Source organism: Alexandromys fortis, unplaced genomic scaffold (assembly GCF_014885135.2).
Source record: "Alexandromys fortis isolate MF-2015 unplaced genomic scaffold, M_Fortis_MF-2015_v1.1 scaffold_4, whole genome shotgun sequence".
Taxonomy (NCBI): Eukaryota; Metazoa; Chordata; class Mammalia; order Rodentia; family Cricetidae; genus Alexandromys; species Alexandromys fortis.
In genome coordinates, this window is record NW_026067944.1 from 11,419,850 (window position 1) to 11,446,398 (window position 26,549).

A 26,549-nucleotide genomic window follows, 5' to 3' on the forward strand; every position below is an offset into this window, starting at 1 on the left:
ATGCTAGGGCCTTTCCTCTATCTCCTTTCAAGTTTTGAGACAAGGTCTCTCATTTATTGAAGCCCACTACTTTGCTAAGGCTGGCTAGGCAGCAAGCTCCTGGGATTGGTTTGTTGTCTTTCCCCAAAGCTGGAGTTATACGTGTACACAGTCACTCCTAGCTTTAATGTCAGGGCTAGGGATTTGAGCTTACACTGTCTTCGGTTACTATTTTAGTTTTAATTTTGTGCATGTGCCTACATGCGAGGGTGTAGTTGTGAGTTTGATTACTCTTGGAGGCCAGAAAACGATACTGGAATCTCTGTAGCAGTAGTCAGAAGCAGTTGTGAGCTGACTGATGTGGATGCAGCGAACTAAACTCAGGTCATCTGCAGGGGCAGTCCTTGTTCGTAACCACCGAACCATCTCTTCAACCTCTGAGCAAAGGTTCTCTTGTTTTTGCAGGTGCTCTAAGTCACTGGGCCATCTCACCAGGACCCTGATTAACATAATTTTAACATACAACATGTTTTCCAAAGAAAGGAAACTTCCTAGCTGCCTGGTCCATTGTGCATATGTGGATCTATTTATGGAAAGCATTAGAGTTGAGATAAAGTCCACTAATATTAACTGGAAAGCATTCCTTATAATACCACAATAAAATGAACAGTTGCCAATGCAAATTAGCATTTTTTATTGACTGACATTTTCTGAAATGCTACAATTACCATCTCAAGTCTTCAGAAAGACTAAGATATCAGCATTAACTAAAACAGTATATTGACAGGGGATTACAATGTAAAACTCAATGCAAAATGAGGCACAGATAAGAATTTTATATTATCTCTTATAAGACTTGTATTTTTAGGTTACCAGTACATATTTAATGTAATATTTCTAAACACAATTTGGAAAAAAAAAGAAAGAGAAACAAACTCAGCACTTCATAATTCAGACTAACAGACAATGGAACAAAAAAGGCCTCCAACTATCCATGTCACAAAATACTGTCTCACTTCAACAACAACAACAAAAAAATCATGCCTGATGAGTAATTCAGATTTGAAATTAAAGGATCAAACACCTTGCCAGTAAAGTAACATTTAAAAATTATTATATATTACACTTCATTTGCAAATCCTAATTTCTTGGAAGGTTTCAAAATACACATTGCTAATATTTTAAACACATCCTTCCTTCTACTTCAGAAGTAAGTTACATATTTGCATATTCCAACGCTGAATTTCAGCCTGATGTTTTGGCTAGACAGCCGTGTTTTGCAAAGCACACGCATTAGCATCACTGTGGCAAGGGGAATCAGTCAAACCAAGATGCATCTGCAGGAGGTGGGTAGAGTGCGGGTCTCCTCAGTTTGGCAGATCCACATTCTGAAGGATGAGAGCCACGCGGCTTGGAATGTACACCTGTCAACACAATCACATCGGTGTAATTGGAAGAAATGCTGAACATGCTGTCATAACATCACAGTGACAGAGACATCATGCAGTTTCGCATACGATTAAGGTTACAGTGAAGGCTCAAGGATTAAGGTTAAGCCTTCAGAAGGCGCAAGCAATCGAAAGCTATTACAACATTCACCACTAGAGGGCTCCATACTATTTACAAAAGATGAAGTTCCTCACAGGAATGATGCAAGGGGCTCTCTCCTAAACCACTTCGCTATTAGGTGCTGCAGAAGGTCTGCCTGTATTTCACAAGGTTGTAATTAGAAAAATAAATGCAGCAACCGGGTACTCAAAAGAACATTGCTTTTCACTAAGACAATATGTAATCGTGCCATTTCTTAAAAATTTAAGAAAAACTAGAATGCAACATAAGGAATTCTAAGTGTATCAGAACTTGTCTCAAGGTAACCCAATTTTAAAAAGAGATGGGGGTAGGGAGGTGGGAGGGAGGGAGGGAGGGAGGGAGGGAGGGAGGGAGGGAGGGAGAGAAACCTAAAATAAAGACCCCCTCCTTTGAGATAAGCCCCTTCGAACTTTCGAAGATCCTCTGCTTTGTGCAATCTTAGCTCAGTCCCTGCCTCTCACCACCTCCATCACAGCCTCCTGCGGCAGGAATCTGTATGTTCCTCTCGGTCTTGTCTAGAATATATTTTATATTCTGAACTCTTTGCTCGGCTGGTTCTTACAGCCCTCAGACCTTAATAACCTTGAGAACCTGGCCAGGTTTTCCCAGGATAATCACAGATACAGAATGTTCTCCACTCCAGCAGCCATTTAGCGCCTTCTGAGTCCTTCATATAATTTGTGATTTATTTTTGTTTTAGTTTTCTTTTTATCTTGTTCAGATATCTATTTTTTCCTACAGGACCAGGAGCTTTATAGAAGCAGGGGTTAACTACTATCTCCTAATTCCTCACACCTATCGGTGCTAACAGGAAAGAAGGGCACCAGTAATGGCTGCACAAAAGAACAGGTAACTAACTACTGGAGGAACAGCAGCGGGCTGCTACGTCCATGCTTCCCTATGCCCTCTAATGCAGCTACTCATAAAACAAGCTATATAAAATTAATAACCAATGAACTGCATGACCTGATTTATTCCATATACACTAACTACTAGCAATATAAATAATAAAAATAATACTAGAGATTACTGAAGTCATTGTGAGACCTCTCCATGTCTTTGTTAATTATTTTACCATTCAGTCATTTCATCTCTATGTGAACACTTGTCTGAGAGTTTTTAAAAAACGTTTTTATAGTTTATAATCAAAATTAAAACTGCAAAAATGATTTTATAGAAAATTTAAAATGTCAAATGTACCTTAACTTTGCAACTGGCCACATTATATTTTAAGATGTCTACAGTAAAGAATTTCAACAATGTATTTCCCATACAAAAGAAGCAAGACAGACCTATGGAACTGGCTAGTTTTAAAAATTAAAGCACTATTTAGAAGACGACTTGAGGGAGGGATGGAGAAGGAGAGCAATGAAAGACATATCTTGATAGATGGGTCAGGATGGGTTATGAGGTTAGGGAGAAACCTTTTGCCAGTGAATCTCCCAGGAATTCACAAGGACGACCCCGGCTAAGACTCCTAGCAAGAGTGGGGAGAGCACCTGAGCTGTCTTCCCCTGTAATCAGATGAGTGACTACCCTAATTGTCATCACAGAACCTTCAGCCAGTTACTGACGGAAGCTGATGTAGAGTTCCACAGCCAAGCACTGGGCCGAGTTCTGCGAGTCCAGTTCAAGAGAGGGAAGAGGAATTATATGAGCAAACAAGGTCAAGATCATGACAGAGAAATCCACAGAGACTGCTGACCTGAGCTTGTGGGAGCTCATGCACTCTAATCCGGACAGCTAGGGAGCCTGCATGGGACCAACCTAGGCCCTCTGTATGTGCGAGACAGATGTGTAGCTAGGTCTATATGTGGGATCCCTAACTGTGGGACCAGGACCTGTCCCTTGTGCATGAGCTGGCTTTTGGAACCTATTCTCTATGGTGGGATGCCTTGCTCAGGGAGGACTTGTTCCTGACTCAACTTGATATGCCATGTTCTGTTGACTCCTATGGGATACCTTACACTTTCTCCTTTCTGAATGGAGATGGGAGAAAGAGGTGGGGTGAGAGAATGGGAGGAGAGGAGAGAGGAGAAACTGTGATTGGTATGTAAAATACATTTAAAAACTAATAAAAAATAAAATTATATTAAGAATGAAATGGCTGGAGGTCAAGATTTCGAATCTTTCCTTAAATGTAACAGTGATTTGGAAAGTATTATTCATCTGATAAAAATTTTACAAACGATAACAGCCATTCTTTTGTTTGTTGTCACAATCTGATTTGCAATCAAGTATTTTAAAAAAGATAAATATTCATCCCTGTATAATTACATGTGGAGAAGTCAGGTATTTCAATGCCACAGCCTGTTTACCTATAACTTATACATTGTCTTAATGTCTATTGATTTTTAAACCTTATTAGAATTTAACTGCTACTGTAACACACTTCATCCAAAAAGTATATTCTTTTTGACTAAGACACAGACACTTAAAGTAAGATGTAGGAAATTATTTCAGCAAAGGGAAGCTGGAGGTATCTATGAGGAAAAGAGGAGGATTGTCTGCTCCATGGATCCAGAAAGATCAATCCAAGGAACTGTGAACTTCTACAGTGAAGCCACAGACAAAAGAAACAGATCAAAGCAAAAGAGAAGAAACAAAAGGGACCAATAGCCAGGAAAGTTCATTTCCTTTTGTAAACACCCTAAGCACAATTTTAGATAGCAATCTGTCCCTGTGAGGGGCAAACGTCTAAGAGGTTGCCCATGTGTTATGACTGCTCTTCCTGAGTTTGACTAATAGGTAAGATAGGAGGTTCTGCAACGAACTATCTTAAATCAAAGAGCAATCCCAATTTCTATCTAGCTCCAGAAATCAGACACAAACATTTCACATTCTTCTCCCTCAAAATCACTCTGAGAAGATAGTGTCCCATAATACCAGCGCCAGGAACCCGGCAGTTCATGCCTTCTGAAGAAGTGGCAATGAGACACATTAATCAGACTGGGGACAAATAATGATTGGTCCGTCTCGGTATACAGCACAGTGATACATCAGAAGAGGTCCACTCAATCTCTTATTTGGATTCCAGGCAATTACAGTAGCTACTGCTTGATTCATATCTTCATAGTGATTTATCGATGGAATATAATTAACAACTATGATTTCTAAGAAGGCACCTTCCTTTGGAAACTTTGATATTTCAGCCAGCTCAGATTTAAGAATTGAAGACAAGAGAATATAAGAAGCTCAAGTTTGCAATACATGCATTGGTTTTTCCATTTTGGCATTAAATGATTAAAAATGTTCTGAGAATTCTCACCCAATGATGCTGACCATTTTATGCAAGGAAATTTATGACCCCAATTCTAGTCACACTGACAGACTTCAACACTATCTCTTCAAAACTCTTCAGCTGGCAGTCACTCGATATCTTTAACAGGAATGTTGTGTAATCAGGGTATTTTTTTCTGCACCGTTAATGACCACATGCGTTTCTGTTGCCTCTGTGCTCTAAGCAGCATAGTTGTGTTTTTCCCACATAAAGCGATTTTTCTCCATTCTGGCTATTCACAAATTTTTGAGTCTTATTCTTTATTGGGTTTCTTTGTATGTAAATCAATTTTCTTGGTGGTTCGGAAAAGACTACCAATTATACTAAAGGCTGAAGATAATCAGTGCCAATCCTTACGATGAGATCATTAAAAACATGAACAAATTTTGGGTCTCTAAAACTTACTGCATAAATACTAGCTCTGTAACTCTCATCTCCCTATTTACATTCCAAAAGGGTTTTGATCTGTATGGCAAGAGGAGAGACACAGACATAAGCAGATTTAAACAGAAATGTGTAAGTATGTTTAAATATAACTGCCATCTTGGTATACACATTCAGAAAAAAAAATTAGTATGTATGTTATACACCATATGTACTGTAAAACACATCTGATTAGACATTCAGTCTTACTCATATTACAGTGAGGGCCACATAAAGAATAAATGAGACAATGTAATACATGTCTAAGAAGTTTATTGTCTAGCCATAGTCATACTGACCTAAATTAAAGCAAGTAGCATTGAAATCATTGACTGTCATCAATCATCAGCTATTTTGACTATTCATAAAGACTTAACTACTACAGTAACCACTAGCGTGGCTCAAAACTCGGTGACCACACAGTGATCCATGATGTCAGCCAGCCTCTGTTATTCTTCTTTATGATCATAAAAGAGTTGTGAGATTAATTACGTAATTTTTGGAAACATGGTGTCTAACACTTGGAATGATAACATTTGAAAATGTAGGCATAAGGATGCACAGGGAATTTTAAAACTATATTAGAAAGTATGCTAAATTTAGCATCGTCCCATCCACATATATATTGGTAGGGCAAAAATACTCTTCACTGAAAAGTAGACTAGTCCATTTAATAGTGGTTTTCCTTTTTCAAAGTGACAGTTAAGATAATTTTATTTTTCATATACATATATGAGTTTACAAAGTGTGTGTTAAGAGTTAGGAGAAAAGTAATATATATATATATATATATTAGTATTTTGATTAATTTATGTTCATTCATTTATTTCCTATACATTAATATAGATAGGACATACTAATTTAAAAATACTAAGAAAACTAAACTCTAAGAATTGAGTGCTTTTTTCCTAAAATAAGTAAATACTTCTATAGACAGTGGCAAAGATATATTCCAAGTGTTAAATTGTATTTTCTGTATTTATAGATGAGGGATAATAGAAATTACACCTTTGAAGATTCCCCAATTTAAACAAAAACCCTTGTGACTCCCCATATTTAGAATAGACACAAATACACTACTTGTTGGGAAGGAGCTGACAATGTAATTAAGGCCAAGCCTCCTGCTTTGGTAATATCTTCCTCACTGCCATTGACCTTGGTCGCTGTAAGGAAGCACATTTCTGTGGCCTTGTAGACCCCATGCTCTCCTTTAAGCTGGGAAATTTGAATTTATGAGCCAGAGAAGGGAAAGGGAATCTATTCACCCAACACGTGCCAATTAACACAGAGGTTAACACACAGTTCCTATGTCAGAACACACAATGCAGAGAGTGATTACGCTAAAATGGAGCTCCCCCAGATCATCAGCATGACAGACTAGGGGAGTTCAGCCCTGTTAGGTCAGTGGTTGTGGGGTGCCCTGACTTTCCAAATGTGTTTTGGTGGTTTTGTGAATCCAGTTAGCACTGGTTTCATGGTCTTCAGTAAGGAATCACAGGCAGCTCCCAGGCAGTGCCTGCTGATGCCGCAGGATGCAGGTATATTTTAAGATTCCTCTGAGCTGTGTTTGCTGCTGTCTTTGAAAGCAGATTTGACACTTACTCAGCAGATCCCTGGATTATTGAGCTTGCACATTAAGCTTTAGCAAATGCTGTGAACTGGTTATGACGGGCAGATTTCATGGAAGAGGGAAAGTTGTAGCCACTCTTCCTTTCATGACTTGGGGAGCTCAGGACTCAGAAGTCACTTATTGGTGATTATATGAGACAATGTGCACCCAGGCACATTGTCATAGTGCACCCAGGGACACTGTCACAGTGCACCCAGGGACATGGTCATAGTATACCCAGGGACATGGTCATAGTATACCCAGGGACATTGTCACAGTGCACCCAGGGACATTGTCAAGAACTGGACTGGATTTCAGCACTCACTAATCCATTTAAGGAGTTTCACTGTATGAAGAAACCCTGTGACAGATGTTTGGTTCACATCATTTTCTATTCCCTGTCTTTTACCTTAATTGCCTAACAGAATTGTCAAGAATGAACTTGTTTTCGTGTGTGTGTGTGTGTGTGTTTCCTCTTGGGCTCCCTCCTAGCCTCTTTCTCTGCCCCTGAATACTGTAGATGGACACTTTCTAAGTATCTGAATTCTGACACTAGACACTGCTCTGAGGAAGGGAGGCTCCCCAAGCCTCGCTGACTGAGGTGGATCACAGCTGCAGTGTGCAGAGCCCTTAGACTTTGCTTCTGTGCATGTGTATATTACTGAGACCAAGGGGGAAGGGACAGTCATCATTCCACCTACTGATTTAGAAGCTGTGTTCCAGGTCTGCGAGATCCCCTCAAACAGAGCTTAAAACATAACCTGATTGCCACAACCCCTGGCTTGTTGACTGGTTTTAACCATGTCAGAATATTTTTCTCCTAAAAAACTGAATAGTTTTCAAAATCTTTTCTATCTACAGCAAAGAATTAAGTGCATCTCAATGGAAGTAACTTTCTGCCCCTTGGGTTTGTAACCAAGCACCCTCAAGGCACTTAGTACCCTTGAAATGTTCAAGATAGAAAATGACACCCATGACATAACATTTGAACACATGACCAGAAAGACCACAAAGCTTGGCCCTGTTAATGGGCTGTGCTTCCTAAGAGTCTCTTGCCTTAGAGCGGCTAGTCCTATACATCCTCATTTACAGGTGAGGGGAAGAGCTATGCACAGCAAGTGAATCTACTCGAGTCTTAAAGCCTGCAAGTGGCAGACAGGGCATTGGATTCCAGGTCTCTTCCATGACATTTGTCATCATTTCACTCTCGCAGCAGAACCTCGCTATAGAAGAACTCTGTTGAGATATTAGAACCGTTGGCAATTTTATCTACAAAAGAAGTTGGCTAAATCTTTCAAACTCCTCCTGTCAAATTCGAGTGGATAAAGTTCAGTTTTACTGTGGCAGGCTGCCGCTTCTCGGGTTCCTCACTGAGCTGAATCATCTCGCTAAAGCCCTCAGGAGTTTTTTACCTTTTTGGTTATCCCACATCTTCTGGGTAACTGTCTCGCTCACTTACGGATCTATTGTTATCAATCGCAATGTACATGTCACAACTGAATGCACTGACAAGCTACAGCTGTAGCTCTTCAAAAGTGGCTAGTACCCACATGAGCCCCCTCTCTTAGCCAGGTGGACCCTGCCTCTGTACCCACCTACGCTTACATCAGAGCTATTAAGACACACTTATACACAAATAAGACCAGCAGCTGAGTCTGTCTAGCCACTGTGCTTACATCATTCCTCAGTTGTCATTGTTGTAGTCTTTTCATTTATTTTAGGATTAATCCACTCTGCGCATAATATAGTACTTTACTCTATGAAAGACTTGTTCAAGTGGTAGGGTATAATATAAAAATGGAATCCAAGGGTACCATACAGATGTTAATGCTCAACTTAGGAACTTTTAAGTGAACAAATTTATAAAATCTGCTGACTTCATAAGATATATCCACATATTTGTTAGATATCTCCTGATGTCATGAAGAGAAGAGAATATCTCTCATAGTGAAGGAGAATGATGGATACCTGAGAGATACATACATACACACATACAGAGAGAGAGAGAGAGAGAGAGAGAGAGAGAGAGAGAGAGAGAGAGAGGGGGGGGGGGGGGGGGGGGGGGGGGGGGGGGTGGCAAGGCAGGCACCTGATCAACCCAGGCAAAGAAAATATGATTTATATGCAACCTAAGCCTACCATATGGACAAAAATTATTAAGATAAGAATCCTTTGCTATTTAAAATGTTGCTACACTTTACATCTTCTAAGAACTTATACAATATTTGAAAGCATCACCCTATCACCTGTTTCAACTCTGTAGTCTAACAAAACTTGTAAAATCAAAACCATTTCTCAATTACATGAATAACCCAGAGAATTCAAAACTACAAAGAATCTAGGCCTTGATTTACTAGACAACAGAAAAGATATACATTTTTATTTCTTCAAGATGTTTTAAGATAAAATTCATTAAACAGATAATAATGTAGAAATTCCTAAAAAAGAATGCAAATTTCCCCCTCAAGCCTATAGAAATAACTTAAATCCTACCAATATTCAAGTTTTTTCCAATTGTATCCAAATATCCTTCAGTATTACTTTTCGTAAGACCAGTGTCTCTCAACACATTTTCTGTTTTCCCTGTCTTTGAGCCCCTGTCCCATGCTACCATTTAAAGAGTAGTTATTTTGAACAAAACTATAACTATAAAAAAAGAATTAAGTTAAATATAATGAAAACATCTTACTTACCAAGAGAGAATAGGGACGACCATTATGTTCAAAAGCCTCAGCAAAGTAGTCAGTATTGTGGTCCAGTCTCTGGTGTCCTCCATATTCCGGGGCATCTGAATCTAGTACTATTTTGAATGTGCAGACATTAAGGAATTCACAACAGTGCAGATGTGGAAGGAGACATTATGAATACATTCTGAACAATGGTAAAATATTGTTTAATTGTGTACTCATTCCTTCTCAAAAGTTGCAGAGGTTTAAAAGTGTTTCTAGATCTATCCCCACATCCTACACCTGAAAGGTCATATATATACTTCATCCAGCCCATTGAGAGATCATGCAGCCTGACAAACACTCTCCTTTTCTCTGGAAGCAACCCATCCTTTAGCTGACAATCTGATTCTGAAGAAAAACAGGGTTAATTGGGAATATTTTACCTAGAAAAATCACAAGGAATACACTTACTATATAATTGTGATATACCATTGTATACCTAGTTACTTTGTGAGTTACATATCTTTAAAATGCATTAACTGTATTATAAAATGCACTTATACATGCATGAATTAGACTTTTCCTTAATCCTCATTTGGAAGAACTTTTACTCCTTCCTCATCTTTGAATTCATGGAGCTTTTCAGAATCTGAATATCAGAGGGGCAAACAAAGACATGGACAAAGTATGGTTGGGATATTTCCAGGTATAGCCTTACCCCAACTTCCTGTCTCTAGACCGCATAGAGCTCTCAACACAGCACAAGCAGGTAAATGCACTGTCCTTGTCACAGGTAGATTCCCGAGGCAATCAAGGAATCTGCTATAATTTAATACCCAGTCCTTCTCTTGAATTACCAAAGATTCAAGGGGTCTCCAGAATGCTAGTCCAGTGTCCTCTCAGGCTAATATCACCTATTTCACAGTGAATTAAGAGCATGAATGTACTTACAGAAGGTAACTAAAGGTGTTTTACTAACCTAAGATGTCAAGAAATTGTACTTGACATTAAAATCTACAAGTAAAAACTTATCAGTACATAGAAAATTTGATCCTTCTAGGTCTTATAAAGAGCAAAGATAGTAATAAGGCATTTTAGCTTTCTCTTCCTGGAACATAAATGTTCAGTAACATTTTACACTTTTCATAAAGTAAAAACCTCCAAATACTGTGAATGTGAGCAATGATCAATGGTCCATCATCTCCATCCTTTTGAAACCTTGGTCTGGGTCAGAGATACAGATGGATACCCCATAGGAAAGTTGCTGATGGTAGTGACTCTATTTTGGTCAATCCAGGTCAGTCAGCTCTGACTCACATGGGTTCTAGTGTGCTCAAAGGAGGCAAGGGTGTGTGTGTGGGTGGGTGAAGGCTCAAGTGATGTGTTCTGGGCTCAAACATACATGCACATTCTGAAGTCAATGTAGCTGAAATGACTGAAGCCTGTTAACGAGGTTTAGCATGAAATCCAGCTGGTAAACATCACAAGGATGACCAAAAGGAAGTTGAGTTCTCTTCTTCTAGTTTGTCACATCCTCAGATTGGGGTCTAAAATGTCAAAATATGGAGAACAATGCCCCAGAATACATTTTGATAACTACTGAATTAAATTATCAACAAACTACTAGTTAGCAACACAAATTGTGGTGAAGGCAACAAAAGGCAAGCATGTCTTCAACATCAGTAGCCGGATGAGGTACTACCAAATGGTAGCTGCATTTTAAAGGTTTCCCTGTGTGGACAGGTGTTATTTCAGGTGAGAGAGGATCTATATGCATTAGTCATTGTCTGAACACAGAATTGCTGTTTCGGTTTACTAAAATGCTAATCCATTGAAAAACTCAATAGTGCACCTTTGACTAAATATTTTCATAATCAATGATACAGAAAGAACAATAGTTATACGAGGGCATATTTCTTTTTTTGACCTTGAAAGGGACCCTCATATTGGAAATTGTTACAATATACTTTGTATGTGTGTAATTTGTAGCCATAGAAGAAAAGTTTCTTAAAAAAAAAAAAAAGGACACAGAAGTTTCAAAACACAAGCTATACTTATTTTTTCTGTTGTTAGATTTTTGGAAAAACTTCTTTTGTGCCCACTTTTGGAGTGACCCAGCTCTGTGTCTTTACTATCCAGGGAACACAACAACTTCCTTAGGGAAATGAAATTGAAAAATTGAAATTTATGCCCTGGCAATGCTGAACATGCGTAGTGGTTCTGTTGAAATTTTTCACATAGGGTTTCATGGTATAAGTTGATGATCAGGTCTCTTCTTCAAAAGGGCACCAGATTTTATTACAGATGGTTGTGGGACACCATGTGGTTGTCCATGTGGGAATTGAACACCTTTGGAAAAGCAGGCAGTACTTTTGAGGCTGATCCATCTCTCCAGCCTCTTCTTAAGAAAATATAGTGCTTAAATTCAGAAGTTTCTACAAAGTGAAGCATTAAAAATAATGATTGGGAAGTCATTTTGTGGTTGTTATTTGCTATGGCACGTTATTCAAGCATCAGGAATCTTTGCCTTTATAGGACCTTCCTTATACTTTGACTAAAGGCCTTAAGAAAAGGTTAGTGGAAATGCTGCCTTCATTTGCTGATTATAAATATTCTCCATCTCAAGTATCCTCCTAATCTTTTTTAAATACATAAAGAATACAGTTTGAAAAATACAATGCAGATAATTTTAACTTATTTTGAATTATCCTTCTTAATGTGCTTTCATATTACATGAATACAAAACTAATTTGTCCAGACATATCAACAGGCTGTTATTGACCACAGCTTCCTTCCCAAACCTAGAAAAACTGCTTTCTTGTAAGATGTTCTCAATAAATCATTCAAACTGGCATCAGGACAATCCCAATTCACTAACAGGTGTTAGGCTGCAAATAGTAAGATTTTCTATTAGAAAAATAGGGAAAAATTATCATTACTACCTCATGCACTTACTACACATATTAGATAAACAAGAGAGCATAGAAAATACAGGAGTTGGTTAAATGGTCTTAGTTTATATGTAAATTATACCTTATAGTAAGGAGACTAGCCATACATAGGTATGTCAGTGAGGTCGGAAGAGGAATACAGAGAGAGAGAGAGTCAAAGAGAAAGGTAGAGTTGACAGCCTCTCCATATAGAAACTGAACTAAGGTGTTAATATGTAATTTTTTTGTGGATTAATTCTGATACTGCTACATATTTAAACCAAACATCATTTGACTAGCAAGAAATTCAATCTAGGAGTCAGAACTCAAGTACGAAGGTCAAGCAAAAGGTCAAATCTGACAAACCAGTTACAAGGTTAACAATGCCCAAGGATAACAAGGTTGGGTAATCTCCAAAAGACATAGGCAGTCTAGAATTTAGAGCTAAACATGATAGAACTAGACAATATGGAGCCTGGTGAACAACTGGTTAAAAGAAAAGGAGAAAAAGAGGGTAGTTCTGCCTTGCAATAGACAACTAGGGGAATGTTGGAACAGGTGCCAAGCAGAACTCAAGGGTAAACTTGGCTGCCCTTTCGTGCAGATGATTATAAAGTTTATAGGAAATTCTAGCAGAGTGCTGTTGAATGTTCTTTCTTGCTCAGTTCTAAAGTTGACCTTCTAAACACAAGAAAGCCAGAGTAAATACAGTATGAGAAAATAATACAGGAGGTAAATGATAGATCTAAATTAGCACACTTAAAGATAACATTTCCTACATTGTCAAAAGTTTATTCTGTTAGTTTTAGTTCCGTTCTCCTTCACCTGCTCTCTCACTTTGGAACACAACATATTCTTTTCCTTGGTTAATTTTGGAAAAATGCAGTAAGGAAAAGAATAATAGAATTTTAAGTACAGATTTCTCTCTTCTATAAAAAGGGAGATGAAATAGGTTCCTACAAATTTAGATAGCATTTTAAAATATTATGACTTCTTATTTTAAATTCAAGAGTTTCCTAAGTATTTGATATATCTATCAACAGGTTGAAGTAGATACGAAGTTTTAAGCATTATTTTATAATCTATGTCCTTAAATTTAAACCAAGGAAGAGCCTATTCTGAAGGAGGCCTATACTAATAAGATTAAAGAACAGTGGAGCCATGAAGACTCTCAAATTCAACAGCTCTTCAAATACTTCAAAAGCTGCTGTGTTTGCTCAGCCACTTGATAAAGGGTCTGTTCCAAGTGTGAGCATTTCAGACAAGAAGGGCTATCATTTATATCATTCAGTGCCAAGCCTCCTTCACTATCATGATGGATCTGAAGAAATTTATCGTAAGGTACAACCCCTGAGATTTCCAACTGAGTGACATAAAAGGGGGTCCTCCAATGACTAGAGGACTGTAAAGATGGCAGAGACAGTTACTTACCATATATATTTAACTGTTAGAAACCATAATTTTGAGACTTAATTTTCATATATCTCTAGTAAAGGGAAACACATCACTACTGTACTGTTCTGTGTAAGGCACATCCCCCCAAAAGAAATGGTATAATGTGAAAAACAAACAATGGAACATTAATTGGAAAGTCAATTATATTTATATATACTTCTTCAATTAACACACTCATTTGATTGCAATTACAATAATTCAAAAGAGTTGAATGATGTCAGGAGAGAAACTTTACACCCAAGAGATAAAGGAATGTAAACACTCTAAGATCTACTCTAAGTAACTATGAGTAACCAAATGTTTACTTTGTAGAATAAGAACAGCTGGTGGGAAGCAAGAAAGGATTTAGAATTTCAATAGTTTGAAGATGACTATCTGGTATAGAATTTTCCATAATGTTCAAATATGATCTCTCCTATAACATTCACAAATTAGATTTTATCTCTTGATATGTATAATCCATAAAAATCTAAGGTCCATAGCTACAGAGCATCTGAACCAGATCTGCCCTTTCGCTTTATAATGAGTTCAATTATAATCTTTATAAAATCCCTAGAAGCCACAACTTTCCTACTGTCTTTGGTCTCGTTCAAAATGCAGAGGCAGCAAAGGTTTGTGATGTGTTTGACATGTGCTGTGTATGTACTTGTCTGTATGGGGTGATGATACACGTAAATACAGACCGGATTCAGGCATTTCTTTCTTTCTTCTTTCAAAATTCATTCTTGTAATCGAGTGTTCTCATATTTTAATTATTTTTTAAACCAATGATATGAGACATATATGATTACATGAAAAGTATGCATTTTCTATTTTACTTAGACATCAATGAAAATAGCATTCTTCAATAGCACATAATTTCTAATATAAGTTTAGAGTAAGAATATGAAAAATAAATGGGAAATTTCTTTTTGAGTAAACTCAATATTTTAAAATTTCATAAATCAATAATGCAGCTTTTCTATGGGGGAGTACTTTCTTTGTCTTATGAGCTCCAAATAATCATGGAGTCCTAGAAAAAAAAAAAAACAACAACATCTCCATGCCTGAGCTCCAAAAACATTCAAGTTTGAGAACAATGTCTTCATCAAAAATTTAAATAACCTCATATATGCCAAAAAGAAGCATATTTATACTTTAAGCTAGGATGTACTTGTTTCATCAACAAAAGCTTTCTGGTTTTAGACTGCAAAATAAACTCCAATTTCTGCAGGATTGATGCCTTACTTATATACTCTAATTCTGTAAAATGTAAATATCAGTAAAGCAAGATCAAAGTATGTCTCGCTCAAATGCCATTATTCTCTATGTTAATTAATGGATAAACATAATTTGAGAAATACATTTCATAAAATTTTAGTTTATTCTTGGGTATGCTTAAGAACAAACATTAGTAGATAACATATTGAATGACAACACAAAATACCAAAGGCTATACATCTTCCTACAAATGGAAAAAGTGTTCTAAACACTTTACAGAACATTTCTGGCTATCCTATGTAGCCAGGTTTCATTATCTTGGATGATTATGTAATGTAAGCTAAAGAATTCACTGCTAATGAATAGCTTGAAAGAGGAACCAACAACAACAAAGCGTCCTAAGTTCTGACTTATGTTCCCTCTAGAAATATACTCTGTCTATACCATCATTATCTACGTGCTGATAAATTCAGCTATCCAAAGAAGCAATAGCAATTATTTGGAACTTTAAAAGAAAAATAACATATCATTTTTGCCTGTCAATCAGAAACCTTATAATCAAAACCAGTTTGTACTATGTTCAAAAGAAAAACCCTAAAATAACAAAACTCTACCATGTTTTTGAACCAAAAGCTAATTTTCATTTTGAATATAAAGGAATGGTCTACCACAGACTGGAAAAGCGACTCAATGGTTAAGAGTTTTCTTCGCAAGTGTAAGATCTGAGATCTTATTGACAGTATCTACTAAAATCCTGGGGGAAGTACACCTATCTGTAAATCCAATGCTGGTAAATCAGAGAGAGTTAGAATCCAGGGGCTAACCTTGGCCTTAATACACCATTGCATCAGTAAGCTAATTAGCATCCTTAACAAATTTCACTTCGTTTTCTGTAATACTTAACGGTTTACAACTATTTTATGATATTTATGGTAGATTTGTAATAGACACACTTTTGATAACAATAGTTAAATAAGTGCATGTGTAGGTTGAGACTGCTTTTTTGTTCCTGGCTGTTCAGACACAAATAATCACACAAAAACTATATTAATTACAACACTGGTTGGCCTACAGCTTAGGCATATTTCTGGCAAACCCTTATCTTAAATTAACACATTTCTATTCATCTACATCACCATGAGGCTGTGGCCTTCAGAGTAAAGTTCCAACATGTCCTTCTCCTTTGGCAGCTACATGGCATCTCTCTAACTCTACCCACACTTTCTTTATATCTCTTCCAGCCTGACTATATTCTGTTCTGCTATAGGCAGAAGCAGCTTCTTTATTAACAAATGGTAATAAAACATATTTGCAGCATATAGAAGGGAATCCCATGTCATACACGTAAATATAAAGCAATTATTTCTCAATAAAATAACTGATTTGCATGAGCCTTGGAATTAAAGACACCATTCATAATTCTTAGATGATAGGGATAAATGACCAATAGCATATTAAAGACATGACAGATTTAAAGAATTTCATTATCAGCTTCATTGGTTATTTTTTTTAGTAATTATACTTAAGCACAAAATACTAAAAATACTAGACAAAATCCTATCTTTTTGAGTATGTAGGGCAAGAATACACACTTTGATCATAACATTCTACTTTAAAGTCAATAAACATTAAAATACTTAAAATGTTACAACTCATCACTGTATCTGTGGTACTCTAAGTATCATCTTGCTAATATGTGAAGGAACAGAAATATATTAACTTTCATGTTTAACTTCCAAGATTATCACTATTTGGATCATTCCTGGTATGTGAGGAAGCTGGATGAGCTGAGGCTAAAATGGTTTCAGGTAAACGACAGTGAAGAATTGTGCAGGTTTGGCTACGTGTATGGGAGCAGGAGTACACATAGCCACCGTCATTACTTACAACCTATGGCACACAGTCCATGATAACATCAGACTCATTTATGGAGTCTACGTTTTAATATGTCTCACATGTATATTTTAAAAGTTAACCACACAGATATAAGTGAACACACACTTCTGAGTTTTATAAAATATTTCCATGGGTATATTACAATTGATATGGTAATGTCAATTTTAAACCCACCATATCTTAATAGACAGATGTGGTAAAAAATACATATATCTGAGAAAGGAGTAATGATGTTAAATTACTTCTGAAAAATACATTTCTGTCACTCAGAGTGAAAATTCATATTCTAGCTATGATTGGCAAACATATGATGTACAAAATTTAAATCAGTCAAAATTCTGACATATTTTAAATCCAGTCTCTCATAATATAATTATTTTCAATCTTATTTAATATTCATGAGTTTTATTTAGATTATTAGATTATCGTGAGAACTTAATTCCAACATACATTTTTCTGTATATTCTTTAGGTACATTAACTGAGAGAGCCCACAGACAAAAATTATTATAAATCTTTAGACAAAACCANATACATAATATGCCTATGGTGTGAGACTCTGAACATGCAATTGTAACCCAGAAGTATGGGTAACATGGATACTATATACTCTACAACTCAAGGAGAAACATAGACAATAGCTTATATAGTAAGTTGTGAAGACCAAATTTACTCTTTTATAGGAAGATTGAATATATATGTGAGCACATATGCAGTAACTAATTCTCTGAGGTGGAGACTACATAGGGTGCCTGAGGTAAGTATTTACTAATATCTGTGTACCAAGATAGAAAAAAGTCTATACAATCTTAATTTATGCGTTATGCTTTAGTAAAGATATAAATATTTTGCATTCATATTGAGCTGTGATTTTGAATGTTGCAAACTAGGGTAGTATAAGATAGCTACCCCTCCCCATAAAAAAGAATTTAGTCAGAGAAGCCCTTAACTTTTTCAAAGAGGGGGCGAGAACTCAAGTAAAAAGAGCATTCTAACTAGTGAGATATGCTTTATGCACACTGACAGTATTTCTAAAAGGCAAGAAAAAGATGGTTTGTCACCCAAATCTCAAACCGTGCTGACGTAGAGAAACTTGATTAAATTTCATATATTCACTTACCAGGACTTTGACCTTTCAGAAGTTATGAATCTTTCTGATCCTCATATGTAGATTAAGGATAAGAGCACTAGACCAGACCAGCCTTACTGACATAATGTGAGGATTGCATGGGCCAATGTAAATGGAAGGCTATGAAGTGCTATGGAAATTCGACTTCTGACACTAATTTTAAAATAAGCACAGAGACTTCCTCACCAAAGCAATTCTATTTGATGTGAATAGTCTGCAAAGTTCATCTTTGAATTCTATGTTTAAAAAATCAGAGTCCATGTATCCCATTATCCCTAACACTCGTTCATCATCATCCACCTGTACATATTTTAGTTACAGAGCAGAGGCCAAGGACTCTGGCCAATAGGGGAAGCTACCATAGTGTGGACTGTGGAGTTGAAGAGGACCTACCATTTCTTCAGGGCAAGGATGGCAGAAGAGAGAAATAATGATGAGAACCGATGGGTAGGAGGGGTTATTTCACAAAGAAATTGTGGGAAGGAAGTAAAAAAAAAATTAAAATATTCCTACAAAATAGAGAAAGGCGGGTGATGAGAAGCAAAGCTGGGAAAATAGTACAGGAATAAGGGAGGGGCTTAGCAAGGAACAGACAATGTTCAGTTACAGTACTCTAAAAGAAGTGAAAGGAATTACTATCGGTTAATGAGCTGGGGAATCAGACATGGAAAAAAGAATTTGGAAAAAGAGAGCTCAGGCCATAGTGAGGAAGACTATCTGCTGAGTCCATGTATTCTAATAAGTATAATATCATATCATATCATATCATATCATATCATAACATAACATAATAATATAATACAATACAACATAATAGCACAACACCACTCCCAGGACTTCTACACATATCAGCTTTCCACTATGACACCAAGACAGTGAGTAAGTGCTTTGGTGATGAAAACAATGAAAAGACAACAATCCATTTCCTCACTACAAATAAATGGCAGAGATGAATGTGAACCCCCAGAGAGTAATATTGTAGACACTGTTCTAGCACAGAGAAAATTTATGCATTTATAGATAACAAAATCACACAATACCTACTTCATCTGGAGGCTGCAACAGTTACATGAGCCTTAGGGAGACAAAAAGATCAGAATTCATTTTCTGTTGGGCATTTACTGCTGGGCATGTGACCTATCTCTAAGAAGAGTTTGTTTCCCCAGTGAAGTTTCCTATTAGAAGCTGGTAAAACCACGTCATTCAATTAATAATATATATCATAGGTGAATATGTATTGTTTTTAAAGGTTATAATATTTCCTAAATTCATTATCATCCAGAAAAGCATAAAATAGATGACAGGAATCTGAACTGTTGTCTAAGAATCTCCAAAGTCAGGAGGTACTTAATGAATTAGAGGCATACAAGTAATACTACAGATATGTTCTTCAGTATTTCGTAGCACTACAATAGATATTCAGAACAAAACTACCCCTCCATTCTTTATCGCCACACTGCACAACAATACAAAAGTTGTGGAGAGATTGCTCAGAAGTTAAGAGCACTGCTTGTTACTTCCAGAGGTACTGAATTCAATTCCCAGAAACCACATGGTGGTTCACAACCATCTATAATGAGATCTGGTGTCCTCTTCTGGCATCCCGGCATACATGCAGATAGAACACTGTATATATAATAAATAAATGAAATATAAAAAGGTTATGTTTATGCAAACCCAGTAAAGAGTTGCTTATGTATTACTGCCTATAATCATATATGTATTAGACCAATCTAAAAATAATATAGTAACTATATTTTGATCATCAAAATACTTTTCATACTTTCATCTCAAATTCCTGAAGTGAAGAAAAAAGCCAAATTAAACCCTCTTTCCAGGAAAGAAAGGAAGTTAGTCCCTTACTGTCATTAAATGTCAGGGACTGCTAAGAAATATTTACCAATGAAAAAAAATTATCAACCAGACCCTCTACAAATGTCTAAAAGGCATACTATTATCTAGAGACTGAATAAGAGAATGTTGTCAATTCTTGAGTGTAACGCATGTTTATACATTCCTTAAAACTAAAGATAAAAGAGAACTGTAAAAATATAAAATTGCATTTGCTTAAGTTTCCTTAATTACATAAAATGTATAATAAGGAGACATACAGACACACAATAAAAGAGAAAAGACGGGTACATATGTTCCATATCACTGTTAAACATTTCAGGAGGCACCCTTTTCAATGTTTTGTGTTTTCCCAAAACATCTATAACCAAAACATCAAAAAGGCAAATCTAGACTCTATTTCCTTAATCCAAAAATTATCCCTCACATGTACAGTACCCTCTTGACACAATGTGGTATATAATTAATTTTACAGTAATTACTTGGCCTTTATTTGTTTTATAAAGTCCTGATTCTCTGTAACAGTGTTATATAACCACACTTCAGAACCTTCTCTAAACCAAGCAACACAGCAAAGCCCTGCCTTCAGCAATCACACTCCAGTGAGTCATCCAAATGACACTATTTGCTCATTAGAAAACCTGGATACTGGTTGCAAATGTCATACTCTGAATTTACATTTTAAAAGGCACATATTGCAGCAGCTTAATAAAAATATTTTTAAGATCTCAGGTCAAATTCAACTATTTACTCATCTCTTCCCTTAGCTTTAACTATTTTTGGCCTGTGTTCAGGCCACTGCACAACAATACAAAAGTTAGTGATGGCTCCTTTTACCATGTGATCTTGTGACAGCTGAAATGCCATGTGGAAAGGAGATGCTATTGTTACGATCATGCCCACCTTTTAAAGCCTGTGACTGTTCTGTTGTTTATTCTTTCAGACTAATATTCATTTTTAAAGACCGAGGCGTATGCCTTACAAATAACATTTGAGGTTATAAGTTTGCATATACCATTATGTATGTATGTATGTATGTATGTATGTATGTATGTATGTATGTATGTATGTAAACTTGGATGCAGTAGAAGGGTTAACATAAAAGCTGTGTGCATCTATATTCCACGCCAGAATACAGAAAACAACTACAAGAGAAGAAGATGACCTGAAAACCTATGTTTTACTATAAAAGAATAGTTTTTCCTTTTTGTAGACATTGATTACAAAGGAAACAAAGAAAACTTCCTAAGGAAGAATCTGTGGCAGGTCACTGGGAGGTGGGAAAAGAGATCAGGTGAATGGGAAAATGTGCATATTGCCACAAATTTTTGTACAATTTTCTAATGCAACTCATTTTCTATAAAATTGTATCAAAACAATTTTTAACATTATAGAGATGATAATCACTAATCTCACCATTGCTATCATGTCAAAACACATGTAGGAAATACAAAAATAAAGGAAAATGTACAAGATTACTAGAAGGGCATTGGCTTTGTAATAAACACACTGCTTGATTTTCCCAGCCCCATGCTGGAGAAAAAGACTAAGGTCCTCAGAGGCTTGCCTACTGGCCTGTTACAAGAGACGAATACAATTCTCCTTCTAGGCTGCACAAGGATGTAAAAGTAAATATGTAAAAGAAAAGCAGAAGGCCTTCAGAAGATGTAGCTCAAAATACAACTTGCCCCTATATTACCTAAAAAGGGGAACTACCATTTGTATTCTGGCTTACAAATAACAGGTTTTCTTTAGGACAAAACAGGTTTTAATTTTGATTTAGAGTTCACCATATACTATTCTGGGTGAAGAAATGAATCAGGGATACATTAAGTACAAAGGGCACTGTGTTTCCTTTTTGCAGATGAACAATGTGAAACCACAAGATAAGATAATATACTGTAAAATAACTTCTAGCTTTCTAACCATGCAATGTGAAACCTGCCTGTTGACCAAGTACATTGAGGTCTGTGCTATGCATCACCACATTGCCATTATCCACTATACTGAAGAACCCTGGGATTGACATACTGAAACAGTATTTGATGCAAATGTGTAGGGAAAGGCTTTCTGCTATTGTTTTTGTGTTGTATTGTGGAGCGGGCCTGCTTTTCGTCTCACTGCCTGCCTAGCTTAACTTGAAATAATCACACAGAGACCTGTATTAATTAAATTGCTGTCTGGCCCATTATCTCCAGCCCCTTATTGGCTAACTCTTACATATTAGTTTAACCCATCCCCATTAATATGTATTGCCACTTGACTGTGGCTTACCGGCATGAGTCTAACCAATATGCATCTTGGAGAGGAGAACCAAGATGTCTGCCACACTGCCTTCTTCCTCCAGAATTCTGTTCTGTCTTCCCTGCTTACCTGAGTTTGCCCTATCAACTAGGCCAAGGTAGTCTCTTTATTTAACCAATAAAAGTAACACATAGACAGAAGACCCTCCTACACCATTTTTGCTATTTTCCTAAACATAGGCACTAACTTATTTAAAAACTTATTGTATTGATACAAATAAGCCTTGTTGCTCAATTTTCCAAATTTTGTATTATTTTGACAGATAGATAAAAGCATACTTAAAGTTTTCTCCTCCCTTGTCAGCCCCCAAAATAGCTCCCTTTACAAACCTCTGGGAATACACCCACCATGAGTTCCCCAGAGATCTGAGTCAGGTTGATGCCTTGCCATTTGATATGCAAGACAAAAGACACACAGGTTCAAGACTGACATTGCTTGAGAATTCAAACATGTTACCTACAACATACTTGTACTTCATAATGACAGAAGAAATTCAAATGAGTTTTGAAGAAACTTGAGATTTTTCTCGTATTAAATTCAGTTTCTTAGGATTTCAGAATCTGAATAATTTCTTTATTTGATAAAGGCAACCATTCTTGACACTAGCAACTATCTCCATTTCATTAACACGCTAGAAAAACCAATTATCATATAACATTTTTAATAAAGTCTGAAATATAATAATACAATCTTAATTTATTCATATTTCTATACCTAAAGTCATTCTGCAATAGTTTAAAGGTGAAAGAGTAAGTATAAAAGATTAAAGGCCAAAAAAATGAGACTTGAATGATGTTGTAGACTATAAAAAGAATGTTTAAGCTTGGAACAACAAAAATTTGCAAGAAGATATCTCTCTTTTGCCTAAGGAATATGGTAGACTCTTAAGCAATTAGCAATGGAGAACCACACACTGCAGAGTTCCTTTATCAAATCTCTTAAAAGATTAGAGTGCAAAATCTAATACCCACTGTGCTTTTTCATGCTAATATATGGAATTTTTGAGTTGAAATTATTACCTGAATAAAGAAAAGAGACAAGATATTATACTAGGGCATCTCATAAAAAAAGCTTAAGACTTTGAATCAGCGTATAACAGGAGCAGGAGGTGTGGTAGGGTTGCTGTTGGTAGAGAAAGGGGCATTATACCTCTACCCATGAAACAGGTTAAGCTTGGAAATGCAGGAATGTGTCACCTAATCTTTCCTTGCCAGCCCACGTCTGAAAAACTGTGCTGCTAGATATGGCAGCTTCACTTGGATGGAAGTAGAATGTCCTTTTTTAAAGAACAAAGAAGAAAAAGAAGGAAGAAAAGAATTGAAAAGAGAAGGAAAGAACAGAAGATGGAAGGAACTCCAGGAATTTGGTCTAAAAACAGGAAGGCTAGAGAGAGGTAATTTAAAAGACAATGTTTTTAATAATTAAGAAGTTTCATATTTATCTTGTGAATCAGATCTTTAGAACAAAAAATTGCTTCCTTAGCAGTCATTTCTTTAACAGGGAGTAAATGGTAGGCATAGACTGGGTAGGCAGATCACAACTTCATAAAACCAAGATGACAGTATGGTTTTAGTCTCTTAGTTAAGGTCAACTGCTTCTTATAGGTGAGTAATCATGAAGGGTGGGGCAAGTGTATCGTGGAAGCACTTCCTTAATCCTTTGTCTCAGAAAAGAATCTACATTATTGTAAAATACACTACATCAGCAGGTTTTTAACTATTTTTAATTATATAAAGAGACATCTCAAGCCACCAAGTAAAATATTCAGTTGTAGGAATGTGTTACATCATGTAGAGTCACTGACCAAAGCAGTCCCATAGGTTCTGCAAAACTTCACCAAAGCTGTTGGTTACTCTCCATAACATGATGGTAAAGCCCACTGCTAAATACACACTTACTATGCGCAACTAGAATCTTTACAGAAAGTATTTTGCATGCTATTGGAGGAGAAAAGTAATCATCAGTATCACCCAGGTACAAACCCCATGACCTACAATACCAATCTGCCTGCAAAATTGTGGCACCAATGTTGTGGAGTAACCACTAACCACTTTTTGGTTGCATTTAAAGCGTATACCATGAGATGAAACCAATACCTGAGACTAAGGCAATGACTCTTATTCTGCTAAAGTGACATAGCAATAAAATGACTCCTAATAAGCTATTGCTACACCAACAGGCCAGAACATTGCGCAACCATCATCAGATAAGGTTCTTGTAATACACAGTAACAATGTGCAGAGAGTAAGAGACTTTGAAGTAATAAGCCCTAAGTGAGATAGATGCCTTTATCAAACCCCTCATCTAAAAGCACAAGGACCTCCTATACAGAAGAGGACACAGAAAGACTGTAATTGCTAGAGATGGCGAATGCCTCCAAGGAAATACTGTCCTCTAGTCAAAGAGAATAAATATGCATAAACTCGCAGAGACTGTCACAATACACACAAGTCCCATGCAAGTTCAAAACAGACCACTACCACCCTACTCTGCAATGAGAAGAAGTAGATACAAACTCCATACTAACCAAGGAGATATATTGTTACCTTCTGGAGAAGGGGATATCAGTTTTCTCTAGTGTAGCATCACTGGCTGCATCAACCACACTCCAGGGCAAGCCTCATGGCTAGGAGCAGTTGGCCAAAATAAAATGTAATCCATGTGATTTATTTTTGAGGATTTTTTTTTGCTTTGTTTGGATATTTCTAACTTATTAGTTTTCTTGTTTAGTTTGTCTATTTTGTTTTTTGTTTATTGAGCGAAAATATACAATTAGGTAGATAGGGAGTTAGGGAGGTGGGATCTGGGATAAATTGAAGGAGGGAAAAGTAAATGATCAAAATATATTACATAAAAAGCTTAAAATAAAAATTTATATAATGAAACTTTTTATTTCCCCTTGCAAAGACATTTCCCCTTACGGTTTCTGAGGCCTTTCACTTCAGAAAGAGCTACATGAGTCTGATGTTAATCTCTCTCCATCACCTTACTTCAAAGCCTACCTATGCTTTAGGTATTCTGCAATATTCCATGGTTAACCTGAAACTGCAGTCTTCTTTTCACGTAATCTTTTATAGACCTGGACAGGAAATCTTGCTCTAGTACACACCTTCTTACCAAGTGACTTCCTAGTTCAAAAACCTTCAACCATTTACCATAAACTCCAGGAAAAAGGGTAAAACTAATTAATGTAGATTTCAGGTCTTCTGTTACATGATCCCAATCAGTGCTGTCAGCTTTATTACAGTCACCATTTTTTAACCTTTTGTTCTACCCATTATCTAACTATGGTCTATGCTTCCCGCTACTGGAATGGCCTTCCTCATTTTACTATACTGTTTCAATGCTAATTCACAAGGTGTAGGCTTATCATTCTTTTCTTCTCTACTTTACCTTTTCTTTGTCTTGTTTCCCTATGGAAGACATTTGCTTCTCTCCCACTTGTTACCGTATTTCTTACAGAATACTTTGGTTTTATACATATATGCTCCAGTAAGGGTCGGGTAGCATAGCCGAGATATACAAGAAAGGACTAAATCAGAAGCCACGAAATCTGTAGGCATAAGTAGCAAACATCAGAAACACTCTCCTTGCTCTTTCTCTTGCTCAACCCCTTCCTGCCCCACCTATTTCCCCGTCAATCCTGATAAACAAAAGTGAGCCATGTCCTAAATTTAAGAAGAGATAGAGAAAGGAGGACTGTGGAGTTATATACACCTTCTCACCAGTCAACGATGAGGGGTAGAGATAATTATCAGAGGCAACTATGAAAGATTTTTATGTAGAAAAACGAAGTGTGGATTAATTGCTTATTAGAACAAAATACCACTTTCAAAAATATCCAGAATTGTAGTTTTCGGAGATGAAGCAAAGTTCATGAATAATTCAGTACAAATAAGATGAGCAATGTTAGCTATCTGAAGTCCCTCACTTTTCAGGAGGAAACTGAATGAGATCCATGTTAGCATTTTTAAAATGTACTTATACTATGACATATTGAATTTAAACAGCCATATTTGGTAGCAGAGAAAAGGATATTTCCCCGGCAGTGCCGTCCCAACTCGGTAGTCGGTGTAGCTCTTGCTCGGGTGGAAGTTGAAAATAAAGAGGAGTCCTGCTCTCTCAAAGGTGATGGTCTTATTCCCTTCATGTTTTTCGCTCACGTAGGCCTGCAAGGATAAACACATTACATTAAAATCACTCTGAGATGCTCCTGCAAGGAAACCATCTCCAAG

The 26,549-nt window shown here is 36.6% G+C and overlaps 1 protein-coding gene across 1 annotated transcript in view; it reads right to left on the bottom strand.

Annotated features, from left to right (window-relative positions):
* Positions 1–649: 649 nt before the first annotated feature.
* Positions 650–26,549, bottom strand: part of Gbe1 (1,4-alpha-glucan branching enzyme 1) — a 233,890-nt gene continuing 207,990 nt past the window's right edge. The window contains exons 14-16 of the mRNA XM_050148944.1: positions 26,351–26,483; positions 9,575–9,690; positions 650–1,403 (exon numbers count right to left, since the gene is read on the bottom strand). Coding sequence (XP_050004901.1) covers positions 1,347–1,403; positions 9,575–9,690; positions 26,351–26,483 — 306 coding nt within the window. The 3' untranslated portion in view covers positions 650–1,346. The remainder of the gene's footprint in view (positions 1,404–9,574; positions 9,691–26,350; positions 26,484–26,549) is intronic.